The 23218-nt window shown below is 36.5% G+C and overlaps 2 protein-coding genes across 5 annotated transcripts; both read right to left on the minus strand.

Moving 5' to 3' along the window:
- Positions 1 to 197: 197 nt before the first annotated feature.
- Positions 198 to 4066, minus strand: LOC125211576 (thiamine pyrophosphokinase 1-like). 3 transcript variants are annotated; one of them, XM_048111434.2, is made up of 7 exons: positions 3844 to 4066; positions 3652 to 3748; positions 3056 to 3128; positions 2545 to 2649; positions 2145 to 2394; positions 737 to 861; positions 198 to 516 (listed from the first exon to the last, which is right to left on the minus strand). In XM_048111434.2, the coding sequence occupies exons 1-6, from the start codon at positions 3971 to 3973 to the stop codon at positions 740 to 742; spliced, it is 777 nt and encodes a 258-aa protein (XP_047967391.1). In that variant the 5' UTR covers positions 3974 to 4066; the 3' UTR covers positions 198 to 516; positions 737 to 739. The 3 variants fall into 3 exon arrangements, with proteins under 3 accessions (XP_047967391.1, XP_047967392.1, XP_047967393.1); XM_048111435.2 differs by having other exon boundaries at positions 2551 to 2649; positions 3844 to 4065; XM_048111436.1 differs by having other exon boundaries at positions 3652 to 3753; positions 3844 to 3985.
- Positions 4067 to 6531: 2465 nt separating this feature from the next.
- On the minus strand, positions 6532 to 15614 carry LOC125213163 (uncharacterized). 2 transcript variants are annotated; one of them, XM_048113543.2, is made up of 27 exons: positions 15390 to 15614; positions 15125 to 15296; positions 14814 to 14938; positions 13643 to 13765; positions 13395 to 13538; positions 12648 to 13285; positions 12049 to 12170; positions 11862 to 11953; positions 11557 to 11761; positions 11412 to 11475; positions 11065 to 11213; positions 10915 to 10985; positions 10628 to 10801; positions 10425 to 10496; positions 10068 to 10169; positions 9897 to 9986; positions 9124 to 9199; positions 8930 to 9026; positions 8734 to 8803; positions 8452 to 8631; positions 8232 to 8354; positions 8035 to 8118; positions 7767 to 7951; positions 7539 to 7677; positions 7381 to 7440; positions 7056 to 7160; positions 6532 to 6950 (listed from the first exon to the last, which is right to left on the minus strand). In XM_048113543.2, the coding sequence occupies exons 1-27, from the start codon at positions 15477 to 15479 to the stop codon at positions 6837 to 6839; spliced, it is 3666 nt and encodes a 1221-aa protein (XP_047969500.1). In that variant the 5' UTR covers positions 15480 to 15614; the 3' UTR covers positions 6532 to 6836. The 2 variants fall into 2 exon arrangements, with proteins under 2 accessions (XP_047969500.1, XP_047969501.1); XM_048113544.2 differs by lacking the exon at positions 13643 to 13765.
- Positions 15615 to 23218: the final 7604 nt, after the last annotated feature.

Here is a 23218-nt window from a genome sequence, read left to right on the forward strand (position 1 = left end):
TTAATTGATTTCAGAGTTCAGACACTCACACAACATATTTGTTTCTTTTTACAGATTTGGTTCGCATTTGTTAAAGAATACAAAATGACCTTTGTTTTTATTTTAGCCCGAAACAAATCAGTCTAAGTTTCAGGAAGTAACAAATCTTAACACGGATATATCATAGTACAATAATTATACTATATAAAAGAAAGAAATTATTACGACGAAACCAATCAAAACATATATATAATTCAACAAAAACTTGTAAATTGTCGTCAACCTTTCCAAATGGATTGATTGGTGTAATAGATACTACATCTGCCATCCTAAGTGTGAATAGACGTTTTTATATTAAGTATACACATGCGAGCTAATACACTAATTTCTTGCTTCAAACAGTAATTCCACTTGTAAGAATATTCGTAAGAGCTTCTCCGCAATCAAATGATCATCTTCAGCCCTATTAACGCATAGCAAAATCCTCATGAATAGCTTCCATTCACCAATTTCTCATCATAGTGGCGAATACTATTTCTGAATGCAAGGAAACGATAAAATAAACAAACGGCAGCAAAATTCATGAATATCTTGCACGACTGGAAAATTATTAGCATCTTCAAGCATCCAACTCAGCCTTTATGATAACTGAGGTTACTAACACAGATGACAGATTAAAGATGGGAAAGTAATCATGAAGGAAATTTTTAATGCAATTCATAAAGACAGTCAATTTGTGATATCAGTTGGCACGCACCAGTCATCCGATCTTTTTGAGGGATATAGTCCAAAGGAGATCAGAATCTGATCGAACAGTCACTATTTCATCTTTTACCAAGTTTGATGTGCTAATAAGGCCACCGAATCTCATTTCTGTATCAGCTGCAAACACAAGAGCAATAGAGCTGAATCAGGCTCAAACTTGGCACATGACAGATGCAAGTAAAGCACTCCTTTGTTTTGTTGCTTACAATCTGATGGTAGCATCACACAAATCCAAAGGATATATATATATATATATAGGAAAATGATCAATACAAAAATGCATCTCAATACAAAATCCTGACCAAATCCTGACCATGAGATTTTTCAATCTAATGGTCAATAATTAAAGAAAAACACAGTGGGTCATTATAAAGCAGTTTTAGGTCATGTTATAAAATTTGGGTTTGAGTCATGTTAAGATCATTTTATGCATGCTTATTATAATGACATAAAAATAAGCTTACGATAACCTAAAAATGATATATGTATGCTTGGTTCTGTATTTTTGTATTAAGAATGAGTTTTACATAGATCAAAACTATATATATATATATATATATATATATATATATAGGGGCATGTTAGGGTGCCACCACCCCTTAAAATAACACCATACCACCATTCCTAGCCAATCATTTGTACACGTGGACGAATAATAAGCTGACACGTGGCAAAAAAAAAAAAAAAAAAACGCCAAAAAAGACGGGCAGCAATATGCTGGCCTTTAAACAGCAATTTTTCTTGAACAGCAATATCCAACACGTTAGACAGCAATCTATAAATTGCTGTCTAACGTGTTGGATATTGCTGTGTAACGTTTATAATATTGCTGTATAAGCGTTGTCACGTTGTCATTTTAAGAGGGGTTGTCATTTTAACACAAACCTATATATATATATATATAGGGATGTATTCAAATCCTTTTCATATCTTTTGTCCTTTTTCCTTCTTAATCATAGCCCCACGATTTTGTCATCTGACGGTTAGATTAATGTCACGTGTCATTTAATAATGCACATTTTCATTCTAATAATGCACATCGGCTAATAATGCAACATTATAGACTAATAATGCACATTTTCATTCTAATAATGCACAACGGCTAATAATGCAACATTATAGACTAATAATGCATTGATCAAAACCATCCAATTCAAGGATCCAAGGGCTGAGATTAAGAAGGAAATAGGACACTTAGGGTGCAAAGGAGCCTAATGCAAAACAGATCACTCTGCATATGCATTAAATAACTACGTAGATGAGTAACGCACCAATACTAAACAGTAATAACATGTATCCAGACATGGCAGAGTTGATGCTCATGGTGAAAGGAATGACATGATATCCTCCACTAAATAGCCTACAGTGTGAAAAGAGTGGATGTAATTATAGACACTCACAGAGATTCCACTGAAGCCCTGTCGTAGTGCTACTTTTGGATGGCCCACGGATGGGTACGAGACCACAATGCGGTCCTTCAATGGTGGGATGAATATGGATCTCATGATGATGACTACTGGGAAGAAGTTGGATGAGGCAATCATCAGATAGAAGAACTATCTGTGTGCTCGAGAAATGGCAGAGAACGTTGATATTGCCAACCTCGTGATCAAATCTTCCACCTAGTGCTCCAGCAACAAGGACACAAGTCTGGTAGAAATATGTGTTAGTGGCATGGAAAGCAGAAAAAGAGAACAATCCAAATCAAATTACCTACAATGTTACTGATAGTTAAAAAAAATTGGATATAGGAACAAAATGTACAGATATCCACACAGATAATTAAGTAAAAAGTAGTACACTTGCATTTTCATTCTTCAGATTAGGTAAATCTCGAATATATGCAATGCATTTATGCAAATCTGTTGTGTCCTGGTCATCTGAAGCATCAACTATCCTGGTTCCCTGCATTTATATGCACATTAGTACGTACATATGATACAACTCTCATGAAATGCAGAAAACACAAATCATATGCACCGGACTTAAATCACTGAACTTAAATGAATCATTGAATAAGCTATGAGTTGCAAAACTTGCAACGTTTAAACTTAATAAAAAATATTTGGATAGGCAACAAATGGGGCCATGATCGGTATAGATTTAACTGCATCCATCTTGCTAGGAAGCTTAGCTTAAGCAGTCAAGACGTTTATAACAACTCCAATTTACCATGTGGATTTCAAGCACCTCAGCAAGCGAAGAAACAAAACTAGAATCAAGATGTATAATCTATATCCTCAAAAGAAATACTCCTGGTTAAAAGATCTGCATATTGTCACAGAGATTCAGCACACAAGAATAAACATACCAAAGCTCTGTAGAACTGTGAAACTTCTTCTCTAACAGAATCCATGTCTCCCTTTATTACGTCTGGCTTATACCTGGATCAGACAAATAGCATATGAGGGCTGCATAAGAAATAGGCATCTCTTCTTTTCCTGAAAACTCAAATTCTTTTTTTACCCTACAACAATGAGAAACATGCCTCTAACCGCTTGTGCTTGAAACACACATACACATCCAATTAATTTCTTCATGGTGCACAAGAAGTTAAACATTTTCTACTTATAATCCCAAATCACATTATAGCCAATAAATAACTAGTATACATTTCTTCCAGGATTTATATCACTTCACTAAAATAGACTGCATCCAGAATCAAAATCAGGCCACAATTAGTCTCAGGCTGTAGCTCATCACCAGAATAGATAACATCCAAAAACTAAGTCATATTTTCATAATTTTCTTATATAGCTCGTTCCTTAGTCCTTAAACCCCAAATCTAAAGATGACTTCATTTTCTACTTATTAACAATACGAATTTGCTCTACACAACTAGAAGCGAAAAAAAATTGAGATTGCTCAAATCAAACGAGAAGCGAACGCTTAATATATTGATCGAACCTTTGACGAACAGCTAAGGCGGTTTCATCGGGGAACAACAGCGGCATTTCATCATACAGCCTGTTCGCACCACCGTCGGCGCAGATACGAATTTGTGCTGCTCTACAAAATACACCACACACTTAAATAAAACCGTCGTGAAAGTCAAACTGACAAATCGAAACACAATGAGGAGTATGAGCTCGAAATCACCGTTCTTCCACAGAAGCGGGGTGAATCGCGGCAGGTCACGATTGAGGACGACGAGGACGTAGGTGAGCTCCGCAGTGTGAAGCGGCGGATTGGGAAGGAGGAAGGAAGACGAGTGAGTCAATGATTCCATAGCTCAAAATCGCGTGATGAATTGGAGAATATGAGAGAGTTTCAGAAAATTAAGGGAGATATTGAATACGTGAAAAGGAATACGCGGTCAAATGACGAAATAACGATATTCGTTTTTTTTTTATAAGGACTTTCTTATCTATCGTGATCAATCATAACTCGAATAAATAATGATTTCAGTTATCAATTTTATGGAGTAGTGGTATAATATATTTATTTTTATTAATCCATAAAAAAGAATAGGAAGCTTATGCTGCATATTATATTACTTCCTCCGTCCTGGATGACACATTTGTTAATACGATTAACTGTAGAGAGAAAGAGTGAGTATATATATTAAATGGAAAGAGAAAGAAAGATAATATTTAATTATAGATACAAAAAAGTGATTATGTGTATTAATTAAAGATAAAAAAGTTATTAAAAATATAATTGTGTCGTTTTGGATGTGACAAACTTAAAAAGAAAGTGTGTCATCTTACTTGAGATGGAGGGAGTAGTATTTAATTTTAATAGTATAATCATGTACTACTAAACAATACTCCCTCCGTCCGTGAATAAGAGTCTCGTTTTTCCATTTTAGTCCGTCCGCGAATAGGAGTCCCGGTTCACTTTTACCATAAATGGTAATAGGGTATCACCTTCACCTAACTCATTCCACTCACATTTCATTTAAAACTAATATATACAAGTGAGACCTCTATTCCACTAACTTTTTTCCACCCACTTTTCTTAACATTTCTTAAAACTCGTGCCGCCAAGAAATGAGACTCCTAATGACGTACGGATGGAGTATATACATATTGCAGATATTTTAATATCTCACACTAAATATCAATACTAGCATAATTTTCATTATAACCTACTCCCTCGTCCCATAGATGTCACACTTAGATAATAATACAAGATTTAAGGAGATTTTATTTTGTACTCCTATATAGATTACATACCTATATTACATCCTACCTCCATCTCATAATAAGTGTCACATTTTGTCATTTTGGTCCGTCCACAATAAGAATCACATTTTACCATAAATAGTAAATAGACCTCACATTTCACCAATCAATTCTACTCACATTTTATTGTAAAACTAATATATATAACTGAAATCCATAATCCACTAACTTATTCAACCCACTTTTGTTTACATTTCTTAAACCTCGTGCCTATGGGACGGAGGTAGTATATTTTAATTTTAATACCCAATCTTCCAAGGCTCGTTTGATTGCCATGCTAGAAAATACTATGTAAGATAGTTATCTTAAGATAGAATTTTCGGGCCGAAAGTAAGATAGTACTCTCTCCGTTCCATAGTAATAGAATCGTTTTGTCATTTTGGTACGTTCCATAGTAATAGAGTCATTTCTCTTTTAGTAAAAATCAACACATTTTTCCACACATACTTTACTCTTTCTTACTTTTTTCTCTATTCATCTTTCTATCTTCTTCATTTTCCATTTTATTCTCCCTTTACTTAACTCAATAACACAATTTTTCTTAATCTTCGTGCCAAAAAGAAACGACTATATTACTATGGAACGAAGAGAATATCAGATCGTAGTATTTTTATGATGTTGTTTGATTAACAAGATAGTTTTTGTAGATAAAAATTATAAGGACAAAAATACCATTATGTATTTATTTTTCTTATATGGATCTTAAAGATATTAATCTTAATTAAATTAACTATATTATTGATTTATTAAATAAATTTGATGACTCACGATTTATTATAGATTAATTACAACAAACTTGATTTAATATTCTTTATTAAGGCACATAATTAAAGCTTAATTATATTCATCTTCTTGTCTAAATCCTAATAATTCCATCCTAGATCATATTCAAAATATCATAAAGAATGATTTGTAAGACAACACAAACCCATAGAATTTTGTGGATAGAACACACAACAAATCGAGATCCCACCCCCAAATCAACGAGAAATCGATGAGTTGCGAAAAACTAAAAAAGAATGTAGTTAGAAAAATCCTCATTTGCGGTGGATGAAGAAATCTTCTACAAGCAGAGGAAGAAATCTGTCTACGGGCGAGAAACTACAATCAAACTGCGGCGAGGCTTCGTCAGCAGCTCGCAAAAGCAAGTAAGCAACACCACTACTATCGCCGGGAGAGAAGATGGAAGCACTGTGGTCTTCTTGGTAGAGTAGAGAGAGGGTGAGAGGATGAGGGAATTACAGAAGAGAGATATGGTAAAGTTGAGTTGCAGAAGAGAGAGAAACTTAATATCAATAAACATCACAGCATAAAAGAACCATCAATGCATAAGCATAAATGATCATTTCTCTCCCAGATCACACCAACAAAAATAACACAAAAGTAGCCCATTTACACAAATGACTCTTCTCTAAATCAACAGTCACCCAAGTTTAGATGATTCTGAACATCACATCTTTTCAACAGAATCAAAGAATAAATAGGATCTGCAGCAATAGCCAGAGAAGAGGAAACTATTGATATCATCCCCTTTTCCCAATACCATATCAAGTAGAGTGCATTTCTAATTTACACTGCAACAATCGCACACACCACCAAAGAAAAGACAACTTCTACATCCTTTTATTATGTAGAAATATGACATGATCATAGAACAGACTTAAGTTTCTAAATATACAGAGGAGAGAGAGATGGAATAAATATAATTTAGATGCTAGATACCTGTATAGTAGACTAAGTATGGCTGAAAAAGCCAAAGTTTAAGAGAAACGAAAAAAAAAAGATATAAATAGAGAGAGGGAACCTGAAATTGGATTTCTACGAGTACAGGTTCCAAACCACCTCAATTCGAAGAATAAATAACCCCCTAAACACCCAAATATTATACACCTCTAGAAAACTCTTCTACATGAAGTAGCTTAGTGATTTCTTCTTTCTCGATCCTCCCTCTCCATAGAGCTCGTTCCATTGGTTCAACTCATTCATGTTTTGTGAATCTGACGAGACACTTGCACAGACCTGCATTTTGACAAAAATAATTACTTATAGAGAAAAAGGGACTACGAAGACCGGAAAGTTCCAAATGAGCGAATGAAATGTAAAGATCCTAATTATTTGATAAACCTGTTCGTGTGCATATTTGAAGTCCTCCATACTCAAGGGGCGAACGTCTGCACTGCTGTGCAATGCCGGTAATGGTCTATTCTCTGCCAGTGCCAAAGCTTTTTCCTGTAATTTTATTTTATCATATTGATAAGTAAAAGTTTTTTTACCACATGACTTCATGTATGCAATCAACAGCGGCACACGAAAAGGGCAAACTAAAGAACAGAATTTCAGATACAAGGAATAAACAAAAAAGGGCAAATGCTCAATCAATAATCCGAACATAGACAACAGGTAAAACACTTTCCGCCAGTAGAAGTCCGGATGAGCAAAAAAAGCATACCTTCTTTTCCTTTTCCAGAATTTCTCTTATAGGGCAATGTGCAGCAGTCACACAGAGATTCTGGAGACAGAAAATTTAAAAATAAGAATAGAGATGAAAGAACGAACCCCCTCAAAACAAATCCAAAAATTAAGATCAAGGAGATGTAATGCTCAAACCTTTAGATCACTTCCTGAATACCCTTCTGTCATACTAGCAACTGCCTCAAGATTAACATTTGGAGCAAATTCCTCATTTTTTAAAATAACTCCTAATATTTTCTCCCGGTTTTGAGCATCAGGCAAGTTGACCATCAATCTGCACCGGTTCACAAAATATAAAATGATGGTAGCAGTGGTCTTTTAGCTGAACAAACAAACACGAACTAGATTGTGAGACAAACAAACCTCCGAGGAAGCCTCCGGATTACAGCCTCGTCAAGGTCAAAAGGCCTATTTGTTGCTGCAAGCACCAATACACGTTCCTTATCCTTAGTACGCAAACCATCCCAGTTCACCATGAATTCATTCTTCATTTTGCGCATTGCTTCATGTTCTCCAGGGTTTTCTCGTCTCCCTAACATGCTGTCAACCTACAGTCATAAAGATATAAGAAAAGACTAGGAGTCTAAGAATGGTAAGAAACATTAATGAACCACAAAAGCACAGGGGGAACCTCATCAACGAAAACAACACTGGGTGCTATCTTGCTGGCCAAAGAGAAGACTGCTTTCACGTATTTCTCTCCTTCACCAAACCACTGGATGCAAAAAAAAAATTGATCAAAACTATTTAGACAATATACATAAAGAAGGTTAAATGGTTAAAATGGAAAATAAAAATAAACTATTGAAAGACTAGGAAGATCCATACTTTAGATGTGATGCTGGACATAGATATGTTGATAAAGTTTGCACCAGCTTCAGTAGCAACAGCTTTTGCAAGCATAGTTTTACCCGTACCAGGAGGTCCAAAAAGCAATATCCCTTTACAAGGCTTCAAGATTGACATGGTCAACAAATAAGATGCAATACTTTGTAGCGTGAAAAAATTTTACAAGTTCCGACAAGCTACAAAAACACAATGTCTCTACCTTAGTTAGCTGTCCTTTGCTGAACAGTTCTGGCCTTTGTAGGGGTAGCATCACCAATTCTTTCAAAGTCTCTTTTACATTTTCCAATGCTCCAATATCTTCAAAAGTGACTCCGATATCACCAGGTGGAATAACCTCAGCAAGGAGCTTTTTCTCAAACTCATTTTCAGTAACTACATCCTGAAACACAGGCAGTCGTCCGATTACACACTAAATAATATGGAATGCATTCATCAAGCAAAGTAATAAATGAAGACTTAATTTAGAGACTGAATTCAGCACCTTAAGAGATTTCTTCGAACTTTTATTCTCGTTCTGAATGCCATGTAGAATATTGAGCCCATAGCTGATACTACAGTACAAATCCACAAAGAGAAAGAGTAAGAACTATCATACCAAAGAGTTACTCCTTTATCCCCAGCCATCTTACAATTTCAGTGGTGTTCATTGCTAAAGTAAATATTTTCAATATAGTCACCTTTCACTTGAAATGACAAGTTTTGGCTCCTTGAGTAGGTCTTCAGAGCGATGCATAAAATGATGGCTCAAAGCCCAGCCAATAATCTTTTCAATGCCTATAAACACATTATAACAAACATTTTAAGGATTACCAGAACCTAAAGCAGACCACAACCAATTTCAAGATTATTCAGTTGTGTAAAGTCAACTCACTTTCATTAGTCAAAGCTTGGTCTTTAATGCATAGTGACTCAAGATCAGGACAGTCGAGGCGAATTCGATTTAGGACCTAGATTCATAAGAAGACAGGACAAAAGTCAGCCCACTTGGTTATAAATATGACCCCACGAACGGCAGGTAACTCGTGGTCAGCAATGGTCGGGCTGCAACAGCTGTTTTAATTCAAGAATTTACCAATCGCATCATTAAAAAATCTATATCCACATTAACTGTCAAGTGAAAGTAATCTCATGAAGATAAATAAAATACTCCCTTTTTGGTAAAACTAGAAATGTTATGTAAAACCACCACAAAAAATCCATCTAAACAAGAAATTAATGTGTTATGGAAATGTTTGATTGTTTTCCTCAATTTTGTCTTTGGAAACCAAACCAAAAAAAAATTAAGTTTCCAAAACGCATTTCTTCCTCAGTTATTCTTCCAGGATACAGAAGATGAATCCAAGGGTTTCCTCTGAAGTTTCCTAGATATACTTAAATGGTGTGGCACGTGACAGAAGCTCAACAAATAAAGAATTTTCAGAACCCAATCTGTGGTAATTAATTGGACAGAAAAGTAAATCAGGACCCCATAGCTTTGAAGTAGTAGGCAGGGCATCGCAATATGAGTTTTTTTTATATATAAATATGTGGTCAAACCAAAGCAACTCCAGGAAGAAAACAAATAGTACTAGACCCAAATTAAATTTAATCTCAAACACAATCGGGCAGGTAATAATCAAGCAATCATTTACAGAAGTTACACACCGTGCGAATGCCAGCAATATTTGATTGTGATTTCATGGTTTCAGTATCCCGATCCAACTGCTGTTTCCAGTCAACTAGCACCACCTCATCCTTCAACATTGAAAACAAGAATTATTGCATACTTCTAACCTCAATGATGGAAAGGTCCGAGAGTAGCAAAAATTTAATTACCTGGGGAATCTGTATAGTCACTTTGTTTGGAAAAAGACGGGTGAGCTGCTTCAGAATCTTTGGAGTTTCTTTATTCCTATCATGTAATCTACCAAAATTATCCTGTAAAAGGCATATGTCTGGTACTCAAATAGGAGCAAATTTAATATATATGAGTGGCTTGAAATGTATTTCCATAGTTTTACTAGGTTTATAATTCCACAAGCTTTAGGGAGTTTGAGATCTAAGAAATTCATGAAATTTAGAGACGAAAAAACACCAACGATGATTCTAACCATAAAGATGAAATATAATTGGTGAACTAAAACAGATGACAACAAGATGAGCATAGAAAGTTTCAATTTAAACCAGCCATACCGGGAAAGCAAGGTCGAGCAATGCTGTTTGGTTGCTTCCAAATTTTGTGAAAAGCAATCCACCAGAATGAGACTATATCCAACATACACAAGATGAGAGGTTTCTTTCTTTAATTTGAGAAAAAAAAAACAGAGAATGGGGTGGAGGGGAGAAGCAGGGGTGCAATATTAAGAATAAGTAGAAACAACACAACATAAACTCACTTTCTCCTTCCGGCTGTCTGTCTGAGTATGTGAGGCTATCACGACAACGTTTTCTGGTAATGATTCAAGCTTAATTTTAAATGCTGCATAAGCCTCAGAATTACCAACCATGGACTTCTCTACGTCTTTCAATAACAAGATCAAAGGACCGGTTTTACATTCTGTTGAAGCTACCTACAAAATTGGAAGAAAAAAAGTACGTATTTATTGGCAAGCCCATAATATGCAATAAAAAAGTGAACCAACTTGCATATTCTTAACAAGTATACTTTTACAATTAAGTATACCTCAAAAACCTCATTGATGGCAAGCTTGTCGATGTCTTCAGCACTGGAGCTTTCCAGGCGAAGTAAGTCAGCTGCGTAGAGTGGGAATAGTCAACAAAATAATAGGCTAAATTACTTGATACACAATAGACTAAGTTTGGAGGAAATTACCTGCACAGAAGAAACCATGATCTTCTTCACAGAGGCCTCCAAGATCATTACCTTCTGGAACTGTTCTATCAAATCTAACACCAATTTTGGAAGAGCCATTATCCTCAAAAGCAAGTAACACCTTGCCCCTATAACCGTAGGTTGGACCCCTGCGCAAAATATTGAAATGACATCACAACTTAGAGAACATAATCCTATGGTAATTAGCAGGCCTTTACTTGTACGGTAAAGAAACAAAATTCATTAAAGTGAATTTGGATAACCATGGACAATTATATCTTACTATCTTAGGCACAAAACCGAGCCAAACAAGAAGTAAATCTACAAACAAGATGAAAGTTAATTACCTCATTTGAGTTTGAGTAGGAGAAAATCCTGTTGGCAAAGAACCAACATACTTCACCCTGTCACCTACCAAAAGAACAAACAATCAATTAAAAGACAATTTCTTAGCTAAACTAAGATGAGGGAGAAAAGCTTTTATAGCGGTACCCTTTTTGAAGGTATAGGTTTTAGATGAAGCCGTAGATGCTTCCTGCTTGGGTTGAGCCTGAGAACTTATGGTAGAACCCCCAGTAATATCAGCTTCCACACTTGAAGCTGGTTTTTTGAGATGCAGATTCCGTCTAGAATATACAATTGCTCGCTCTAGCTTTGTACTTTCTTTCACAGAATCAGCTTCTTTTATTGCTGGTCCCTAGACAAAGAATATAGTAATTCCTCAATAAGAAGTGAACTAATTTATGGAACAGCTAATAACAATAATAACTTTGAACTCGGGTCACATTGAAGCTTACACCCGGTAACAGAATAGTGTCAACGATGAGAAGTGAAACACCAAAATATTTAGCAAGTGCTTTGGTCAACGTTTCCTGGTATATTTCCGAACCTATAAAGAACAGAACGACAAAATTATCATTATAATTAGTTGGGAACAGTACATAAAATCACTTACACAAATACAGAAACACGAAGCTGCATTACCTGCAGGACCTGACAGCAAAATTCTCGGGCATACAGTAGGGAGGTCTGAAGTGAATTTCACATATTTATTACACTTCAAATGTATGTATGTGGAAGCGATGAGAACATTTTTTGTGTTTTCACTGCAAAAAAACAACTAATTATATAGAAACCATAATAATCTGCCCAAGGGGAATAACTACGAGTTAACTTATGAATAATAAGTCAAGCCTCATAGACAGGATATAAAAGTAAACTATGCAAATTACTACGCACATAAAAGAAACTTCCACGCCAAGGAATGTGAGTAAGCATGACTATTATTCGAAAAAAGGAACATACTTATTACAATAGATGATGTACATATATACAGGCTTATCCCACTAAAAAGAATTAACAGCTCTCAATCAAACATCAGATGTATGGAACAAAATTATCAAGAAGCAGAGATCTAGAAGCAGCTGTCAATTAATCCCAGCAAGACTCATCCATAAATATCAGTTATGGCTCAATCTTCGTAAACCATTGTTGTGCAATTATAGGTGTACAACCATTTACCCTTTTATCGATGGAAGTTATTATGTTACAAGAAGCATTGACAATATGAATGTGACTTTTACCTCAGATAATAAGGAAAATCCTGAAAAGAAACATCTATGTTATCACAATGCAACAGTCCTTGTCGCAAAGCATCTTTGTAGGCTTCACGTCTAGATGATATCGAAATGGGAGGATCAGAACCCTTGCCCTGATCTCTAACTGCCCTGCGCTCATCAAGAATCTTAGATATCGTGCCACTGATATCAAATTTTGGAGCTATTGAAATTGGGAAACCATGTCCCAAAGCATTGCTTTGTGGAAGACCTTTCCCGTTCTCAGTAGAAACATTGAAGTTCTTAATGGAGACATTAGGAGATAAAACACCATCTTTTTCCGCCACTGATAACGTAGCACCATCATTAAGGTCAGAAGCATCTTTGTTTCTAGTGTCTGCCATTTCACAAGTAGAAGGTAAAGATGTTATCTCAGTAACATGTTGGGCATCCTCAGCATCTTGAGATGAAGAAGGTAGGAGAGATAATTCTTCGGGGTGATCCGTTACTGATTCCAGTGTTGCTGGAACGGGAACATCAGAAGGTTCCCCTGATCTTGACTCAATATGCAAACCTTTTATGGGTCCACCATGAGCTTCTACCATGCTAACTGATGCTGGGCCATCCATCATAGGTGCACTTTCATCAATGAGTTGTTGGAAGACCTAATAGTATGTTAAGGGCATATAGAGAAGATAGATACTTGCAGCCCCAAATATATCAAATCATATAATAACATGGTAAGGAACTAAAATTTAGAAAAAGAAAGGATACATAAGATCGTTTGTCCGTCACGCTGAATACCACCTCATCACCTGCATTTATAGGAATCGTGGTGTCCTTGTGATAGTTCTTTCCATTCACTTGTACAACTCCTTTTTTTCCAGTGATTTCAAGCAGCGTAAGTGATTCTCCTTCCTGGATCAGACATGGAACCAGCAAACAGATCAACACAGAATCCATTGTAATGATCAGAACCATATGTAACTCCCAACGAAATTAACTCCAGCATAGAAGTTCACCTCAGACTCCATGCGCTTCAGTTTGCACAAAGATTTACTAATTGTTGGATCTCTCACCCATAAATCACATTGGCGGCCTTGGCCAACAGTGAAAGTTGGGAAATGCAAAATAACATGTGGATTCTGGGAGAAAAGATTACACAAATATAGTTATGGCCACGCACCATATAATGGTGAAAAGCAGGGACACAGTGGTTGAACAGAAGCCTGTGGATAAATCTACCTAATCCATTTGTCAAACAGAATGTACAAAAACAGAAGTCTTTAAGGTGCAGACGGGGTAGATAGCAAATGCTGGTTGCCAATTGATTATGGTTATCTCCACATAGAATGTCCAGTCAACCCCAGATCAAGGATAAACAAACCTAGGCAACTGAAGAAAAAAAAATCCAAACATTGTGCTACTTTAACTGGAGACATCAGAACAGGAAACTAGACCGCTGGAAAAATGTGCATCTAAACATTATGGGACTTTGAACTGGAGAATCAGAAGAATACACTAGCTTATTTCCTGATTACTTTCAAATACACAAACAAGTAGTGTGACTACCTAGAAAATCATTTTCTTTGGACCAGGGCTGACTAATGTGCTAGATAACACATTGTGGGTGCTAAACAGTTACCTCCCCCAACCACGGGATTCTCTCTAGCGCTCTCTTGGATAGGGGGGCTAAATCATTGTCAAAAAGTAAAATATACATACGTAAGAGGATAAATACTCAGAAACTTCAGGGATTTAACTATGGCTCCCAGAGTACAAAGGACCCACTCTTGCTTCAGAGTGAAGTTCTGGTGATACAACAAAGCAAGAGACCCGATAAGGCAACACAATAAATTTTGAAAAGCAGAAACTTGAACTTTCAAACCAAAAAGAAAATCTAGCTATCTTAATATGCCCACCACAACCTAAAGCCAACAGACACATAAAATTAATGAACATAATCCCATTGTGCCCCTCAAAGTTTATAACATTACAAATAAATGATGACAACTTTCTTATGGTTATTAATTAAACGCAATTGCACCCCACAGCAAATCTCAATATCCTCTACATCAAATCTAAGTGATAGTCAATTACAATTCTGGTCCAACATCAAATTTCAATTGTCATTTTGAATTTTTAACTCGAAGCAATGAATGATACAAAATTTAGCTGAAAGAGCAAATCTACCTGTGGACACTGGGATATAAGTTTTCCCCATGCAGCCCCAGCATTAGTTTTCAGATGCTTCTTCTTTCCGCGGTTCACAGGCCGCCCACTAGACTTCCCTTTCTCTACATCAGTGATGGAATCACCTGCATCCACCGCCAACAATTAAATAAAAAGAAACAATTTTTTTACCCAGCAGAAGAAGAAAATAAATCAAAATTTGAAGAATTTAAGAAGCAAAAAGAACAGAATTGAACACCGGAATTCAATTGAGGATAAGACATGCAGTGCATGATATAACATCTATAGTCACGCGAGAGCCAAAACCTCACCTGCCGCCTCGGCCTTGGGCGATTTAACCGCCGCCACGTCATCCGATTGCTTCTCGGCTCCACCGTTGTCTAGATCAGCCGATCCGGCCTCCAATTCATTCCCCGCCACCGCGCCAACAACTTCCTCCGAAGGCGGTGAATCATTCAGAGAAGAAGAAGACGCATCCGCTCCCTGCATAAACTCAAAAACCCGTAATTGAAAAACCACCAGAAATGCCCAATCAAGACAGAAATTTTCAAATTCACTAGAATACAAAACCCTAACCTTGGATCGTTTGCGATTTGGCGTGGACGATGAAGGTGGGGAGGAGATGGGGCGCTTGGAGGAAGAAGAACCACGCCGTGTTTCCACCATATTTTCTGATCTAATAACCTAAATTGGCCGTAAAAAGAAGCTTAATTTTGATCCCAAATTCTGATTTTCCAACTGAAAATCAAGGGATGTTTCAAAGAAGATGGATTGCTCTGTGCATATGTGTTTATATAATATTTGTATATATAAAAATAATTTTAATTTTAGCAGTACAACTCTATAAGTGAGAAGGAAAGTTTTATTTTTGCTAAATATCCATTTATATTCCGTCCCTTTATCGATTTACCTGCTCAAATTTGATTGTCTTTCCAAATATTCATTTTCACTCTTAATATTTATTATATCGTCGTTTTGGTGAAGCGAGATTTTTTTTTTAACACATTTTAGTTTTTGTATTAATTTTTAATTATAATTTTTATAGTAGAAATGTGACTTTTATATAGTAGGAGTAGTAATGTCGTATGTGGAGAAAATACAAATGATCAATAAACAAATTTTCTTTTTCAATTTATTTTTATTTTTGAATTCACTGCGTCAATAAGATTTTCTTTATTTAAAGGACGAAACGCAACTCACTATATATTGTAAAAGAAAACCATCCGCATACGTATGCGAAAAAAAGAACAAGAAAAAGTAGTAACATTAATTTTAGGTACAAAAATCAATATTTTAAACTTCATTTCTTATAATTATATATCATCAATTAATTAGCATTACTATAAACTTGCGATTATATTCCTTCCTCTTTGCCTTTTACATTGTCCCACACTATATGCACACGTGTGTAGAGTGGAGACCTAAATATTCATGTGGTGTTTAAAGAAACGGTATATCATAGTATAATATTATTGGATATGATTTCGTATATATTGATGGATTTAGTATAATATTCTTATTGGATATGAGTGGTGTTTAAAGAAACGGTATATCATAGTATAATATTATTGGATATGATTTCGTATATATTGATGGATTTAGTATAATATTCTTATTGGATATGATTTCGTATATAATGATGGATTTAAAGAAACGGTAAAAAGACTAAAGATGGAAAGTTAGCTACATTTTCAATTCTAAATTATCAATTCAATTATTCAAATTGCAAATAAATGAAATGATTTTAAATTGCAAACAGTCATATAAGAACATTATGTGCGGTTGTGCGCTGCAAAGATATTTGACGATGAAATATATATTTAAATCAATTACTCCATTCGTTTCATAATAAGAGTCTTGTTTTGCCATTTTGATTTATCATAATAAGAGTCTTATTTCACGTTAACTATAAATGGTAAGTATATTTCACATTTCACCAACTTATTTCACTCACATTTTGTTAAAAAACTAATATATATATATATAGGGATATGTTAAAATGACAACCCCTCTTAAAATAACATCATGCCACCATTCCTAGCCAATCATTTGTACACATGGACGAATAATCAGCTGCCATGTGGCAATCATAAAAAATTCGCAAGGATAACTTTTTTTCAGAATCAAAATTCAAATAGGAACAAAAAATTAGGGTTTTCAAACACTCCATCAAATTACTTGAACATACAAAGAAGTGTTAGAACAACACCAAAACAAAGACCAAAGCTCAAAACATTCACTAATTTCTGATAAATTCAATGCTAAACCCTCAAAATTGGCACCACCGAAGGAGGTTGATGAAGAACAGGCACGTGCTTCGACTTCATGATTTGGCTCGTACCACTTGAAGAAACTACATTCCCTCCTCTCACATACAAAGTAGAGCTTCGCCCTCGACGATTTGCCTTGGCTAGTGACAATACGGAGCGCCGCCGTCTTCTTACAATAGCAGAAAACGTAGCTAAATCGAAGGTCTCCGAAGTCACGACCGCCGTCGCTGTCGACGGAGTCTCAGCTGCACGCCGAACGACCCATGTTCGAAGGTGTTTGGTTGTTGCAGAGATGCATAAAAAAAATTAGGGTTCTTGGGGGAAAGAAAGAGGGGGAGAAAGAGGGTAAGAAATAAAGATGAAATGAAGTGTTGAAAGAGAGAAATCGATTAAAATTACTCATTTTCATTATTTCATTTATCATTTACATGTAATATCTGGAAAACAAAATAGCTACAGTAATTAAAATCAGCTAATCGAGGCTCGGCTCTGTTTCATTATCATCGTTGAATACTTCATATTTTGCAATAGATGTCGCTACTTTTGTTTCGTTTGTTTTATTGTGGTGTTGTTGGTTTGATTTGCTGATTATTGTTGGTTGATTTGAGTTTGGAGTTGGTTTGTGAGGAATTTGTTGTTGATCGGTTGAATCTACGTAAACTTGTGAGGATCGGAGATGGAAATGATTTTTGATTGTTGTGGATGGCTTGGATCCGGAGTGGATTAAGCGTCCCGTGGATGGATCTGCTTGTTTTCGCTTGATTTAGTTGTTTAAGTTCTGCATTCTTGTTTTGCTTCGTCTAGTAGTAGTAGATCTGCTTTAGTTTTACCTGTTCTTCGTTTCTATCGGTTTAATTTCGTTCACTTTGCTTCGATCTTCGTTTTGCTCTATTTTAACTGGTTGTTTCGTGATAAAAGTTGGAGAAGATGATGTCGCTGTTAGTTAGTCCTTTAGTTAGTTACTCCCTCCGTCCCCGATTAAGAGTCACACTTCATTTTTACCATAAATAGTAAGTAGGTCTCACATTCCATCAACTCAATTCACTCACATTTTATTATAAAACCAATATGAAAAATGCTGGGGTTTGGTGCCCCTTGCACAGCGGAAGACTTGTACAAAACAAATAAATCAGACACGGATCTATTTGACCGATTATGAGATTAATCAATTCACATGTTAAACAGATAATTGCATGCTAGAACGCAAATAATTCATGCTTAGAAAATATAAATCCTAAACATCAATACTACGGTTTAGAGTTACCGATTTGATTCTCCAAAGAATCGTCTATTGCTCGCGCCTTCTCCACGTGATGATCTTCAATACTAGACCATAGATCTTCTGACTGGTTCCCGAACTGTATCTCGATATCAGGGTGGGCTGATCTTATCAAAATATTAGGACTCGAATAAAAAGAAGACAGAAATTCCTCACGGTGGAGGAGCTGAAAATCTCACGGAGGAGAAATTCATAGAAAAATCGTTCCTCTCTATCTTTTAGGAGTAGACGCTATTTTCTCTCTTTTAAAAAAGTGATTTATGTCTTATTTATTATCCTATTTATATTAAGTTCATATTAGGCCAAGTTAGGGATCTATGGAAGGTTTTGGATATTGGCTCCCCCAATTAGCTTTTTACTAATTAAATTGAACCCACAATTTAATACAAGCTTATATTGGAATATTACGAGTAGCCAGTACAGAAGTAATATTGCACTCCCCATCCAAATCCGAAATTATAAGTAATCCGGGCTTCCGTTTTGTTTATTATTTATTTCTCGCGCTTAAGATATAAATGTCCATTAATTAATTAATGTCTGCTATGGACTTAATTAATTAACATCTTATTAATTCCAAGAGTGGACTTAGCAAGAAACACTTATTTATTATTCATAGAGTAATAAAACTCCAACTGGCCAGTTTGCTGAATAATAAAACCTTGTTCGAGCTCCTCTTGAGGACATTATCAAACGAGACTCACCTCGTGCGCGATTCAACATAATAGCAATCCTAGCACCGCTAGATATTAATCATCACTACCCAATATATCAGGATTATTAGGTTGCGAAAAACCCGCACCATTTGATAAGTCAAAGTAGTGCATAATCAATACCGTATGCTCAATGCTAACGTATGTAGATTAAGAAATAGTATTTTATCAAAACCTAGTCTTTCAGTAGATTGCATAAAGACACGTCTTGCTGTTAGATCCATTCAGTGCTATACCACACCAACGTCATCTTATTTCAGTAAGGCTTAGAAATAATCGGACTGACATTGCAACCTTTCATGATAGGTAGTCTAAGCCTATCTGGGTTGTGAAATTATTCTTTTTCTTTTGCAAAGCATTGCATAGAATAGACTGTGTTACCTTAAAGTGGACGACGCCCACAACCAGTCTACTAAGCAAAAGACTTAGACTTTGTTTGCTTCTTATACATTTAAATGTTTATAAAACATCTTATAAATGCACAAGCAAACACAATGTAATAATATACTGATTCTATTCGTGCGAAACTGCTCGAATAATACTGAATCGGTTAAAAGTGGATTATAAAGTTTTACGTATACAAGCAAGATTCTATTCGAGCGAAACTTGCTCGAAACATGCTTTTCAGTATACCAAACCTAACAAAAAATGGGTCCCACATTCTACTAACTTTTTCAACCAACTTTTCTTTACATTTCTTAAAATTCGTCCCCGGTCAAAGTGTGACTCCTAATCGAGGACGGAGGGAGTATTTTGCAGCTTTTCAGTCGTACTATGCTGTTTTTGTGAATGGTCCCCATGTTAGTTTTCCCAGGTCTAGGTTAGCTTAGGAAGCTGTTTGCTTAGTCCAATAATTGTCTCGCTCTATTTCGGTTATTATGCATGCTTTTATGTCCCTGCCTAGATCTAGCTGCTAGAGTAGAATATTTCATTTACCAAGTCTAGGAATTAAAGCTCAACCCCAAAAATTGCGTGGCAGCAGCCAAAAATAGTTTCCGAGTCTTTGAACATGTTTACCTACGCATTCATCTTTGTGGATTCGATCCCTGCTTCCTTGTACTAATTTTCTTAGCTAAAACGGGTTGAGGGTTTTGAAGGGGGAGTTAAGGTAGTGATTGTGTGCCCAATGACAGGTAGCTCAAGGTTCTTTGTGTTCCTAGACCCAATGTCTAGAGGATTTTCTGGATCGAGGGTTTTCTTTATTAATAGAGGTGGTCGTTGAAGCCCGGGAGAGCCAGTCTACTGCCCAAGAAGAGACACCTGTACCAGAAACCGACGTACAGGAAAAGCAAGACAAAGAGGGAAGATACAACCATGAAAGAAAGAGGAAAGGCAAGGGGGCAACAAGGAAAAAGAAGGAGACCAAGAATCCCAAGGAGGTCCTAACGGCCGTTACCATCAGGGAGCAAGAACGATGCCCCAAACTAATCAGGAGCAAGGACCCCTCTAACCATCGTCTGCGGCCCATAGAAAAGAGGAAAATCATGTGGACTTTCAAGAATCATAAGAAAAAGAGAGTGACACCCCTGATGATGTACCAACAAGGGAACCCATTGGAAGAAGGAACTGAAGAATGCGAGGATGAATCCCATAACTTGGTGGATGGGGACAGTGAACACCCCAATGATGTACCACCTGATACACCCAGCACAGCAGCTACACAAGGCACCACCCCGAGGAGGAGCCGAAGGAAGCAATGACACACCCCCACACTGACCAGTTAGTTTTTCTTTTAGATTTTTGTAATTTTTAGTTTCTTTTCTATGTGTGTCAGTTTTACGTTTATGTGTTAATATGTTTGTGATAGCATGCGTATACCCCTTTCCATAACACTTAGCCTATTTCATAGACTAAGTGTGAGAAGGTTGGGGTTTACACCTGATATGTGTTTAGGTTGTTTAGAAATTTTCATTCTGTTATGTGATTTTTGTTTGTTAAGTATTATATCTTCTCCCACTTAGCCTATTGCATAGTCTAAGTGTGAGAAGTGTTTGATATATAGTATGTTTTTGCATGTTTTATTTCGTGTGAGCATGATGTATGTGCTTTAATGTTGTTCTCCCACTTAGCCTATTGCATAGTCTAAGTGTGAGAAATTTTGTGGACATAGTATGTTTTGCATATCTAGTTTTTTGTTCTACATTGTCTATGTGTTCTCTATGTTCGTTACTCTTCTCCCACTTAGCCTATTGCATAGTCTAAGTGTGAGAAGTTTCATATATATTATGTTTTCCATGTGTTATGTGTTTTTCTGTCTTTTCTGTGTCCTACATGTTTGATACTGGTCATCCTGTTTTCCACTTCACTAAGCTCGCTTGAGCGCATGCAAGGATGAAGTGGAATGGGGGGACTTAATGGCCAGTATAACTGTATATATGTGTTATCGCGTGTTGAGTCAGTCCTAGTAAGTAAGTTTTGGTTAAGTTTTTTTAGGATAAGTGTTGAATGAATGGGCTTAAAACTCAAATGTTTCAAACTGACGATGAGGGGAATTGATGGAAATAAAGCATGCTAAAAAATGAAAACTACCCCCCCCCCCCGCCAATAGATCCTAGTCAGTATAGAGGATGCAAGTATGAGAGAAAAGCTCAACCTTAAAGCTAGACACGAAAGCCTTCTTAAAAGGTGAGTTAGAAGCCTAAAAGTGGAACTACTTTCCGCTAAACATATAAAAAAAAGAAGAGTGGCTGCCACATGATGTCTAGAGTGAAGTGACCGCGTGTAGCCTAATCCTAAGGGTAATAGGAAACCCCCCTGCAAAAGAAAAAAAAATCCTTCCCTTAGAACCCTTTTTCTAGCCCCTCTCCTTTAAACTCCGATATAACCCACTAGCCACTAGGACTGTGTGTATGAAAGACATAAGGCAAGAAGCTACTGATCAAGAGCAGAGGCAAAGGACCAACTGAAGAAAGAAGCAAAAAATTGAAGAAAACTGACCAGGAAGAAATACTTGGTCCTAAAAGAGAGAGAGAGAGAGAGAGAGAGAAAGAAGAAAAATGGAGAAAATGGTCTGAAAAAAAAAATTATCCAGACCACAAAAAAAGAGAAGAAGGAATAAGGGTGGCGAAGCCACAAAGGAGTCTACTGACCAGTTGGAGGCCGAATCGTGAAAAACATCAAGCCAAGCAAGAAGAAATGCCAAGCGCCCAAGTACACACAGCTCCTCCGCATCAGAATAAAGTAATGTTATTTTAAACCTTAGAGCCTTAGGAACACCCACCCTAAACATTACAAGCCCATAGCCCCGTTACAAGCCAATAAAGACCCTTAGGAGCTGCGCGTGAGATCTAAGTCCGAAACATTTGTGGTTCAGCATTTTGAGAGAAACAGTCCTAACATCCCTGGTGAGGAATGAGTGGCTGAGCGAATCTAGTATTTGGCCGAGGATTTGTGTAATCTTGACGAGCAGATATACTGGCTAGGATGGAAAAGGGGGGCGGCGGAAGTTCGAGGCTGCTTACAGCCGGATTGAACTCAAACTTGAAGGGAAGAATGGTTGAAAATATAGCCTATTCAATGTGTTTTAATGCGTTTTCGTTTATGTGTAATTTTTCTTTTAGTGTTTTTTCTATTTGCGTCAAGGTTTTTAGAGTGTTGCGTCTTTTGTTCTTTTTAGTTTAGGTCGGTCAGGAGAGGTAACCAGGCTTGCGAACTCAACTCATTATTTTTATTTGGCTTGTTTCTTCATACTTGAGGACAAGTATGTGTTAAGTGTGAGCAGTTATGATGGGTCTCGTTCTAAGCCTTGGTTACTGGTCAGTATAACGTGCTTTATTGGATAATATCTGCAAAATAGTTGCTAAAGCGTGCAAGTTGAGGTACTAAATTAGGAGGAAATGATCAGAAGGAATTGACGTGAAAAAACAGTAAAAAAGTGTGCAAACTGGTCAGGATGCATGCTACAGAACTGGACACGAGAAGGAAGGACTTGCTTGGAACAATCAACTACTAAAGAGGGGCAAAATTGGCATTTCACATAAAGAGGCAGCCCTAGAAATTAGGGCAAGCCACCCTATAAATAGGAGCTGAACATAAGGAGGAATGACTTTATCATCACTTGGAAATCACTTACAACTCATTTTTTGGGGAGAATAGCTTCATTAGCTCTAAGTTCCACTCTCTAAATCCAGCAGCCTGCCATGAAGA

The sequence above is a fragment of the Salvia hispanica genome, chromosome 3 (assembly GCF_029641045.1).
Source record: "Salvia hispanica isolate PSC_SH4W2 chromosome 3, Shi_PSC_v1, whole genome shotgun sequence".
NCBI lineage: Eukaryota > Viridiplantae > Streptophyta > Magnoliopsida > Lamiales > Lamiaceae > Salvia > Salvia hispanica.

Excerpts from the sequence above, each read along its gene's own strand:
- LOC125213163 (XM_048113543.2), bottom strand. The coding sequence starts at position 15,479 with ATGGTGGAAACACGGCGTGGTTCTTCTTCCTCCAAGCGCCCCATCTCC. Across the intron at positions 10,986-11,064 it reads TCATGGTTTCTTCTGTGCAG|CTGACTTACTTCGCCTGGAA; the intron begins GTAATTTCCTCC and ends CACTCTACGCAG. Across the intron at positions 10,802-10,914 it reads CCATCAATGAGGTTTTTGAG|GTAGCTTCAACAGAATGTAA; the intron begins GTATACTTAATT and ends CCAATTTTGTAG.
- LOC125211576 (XM_048111434.2), bottom strand. The coding sequence starts at position 3,973 with ATGGAATCATTGACTCACTCGTCTTCCTTCCTCCTTCCCAATCCGCCG. Across the intron at positions 3,749-3,843 it reads CCCGCTTCTGTGGAAGAACG|CACAAATTCGTATCTGCGCC; the intron begins GTGATTTCGAGC and ends TTTGTAGAGCAG. Across the intron at positions 862-2,144 it reads AGGGCTTCAGTGGAATCTCT|CTGATACAGAAATGAGATTC; the intron begins GTGAGTGTCTAT and ends TTGTGTTTGCAG.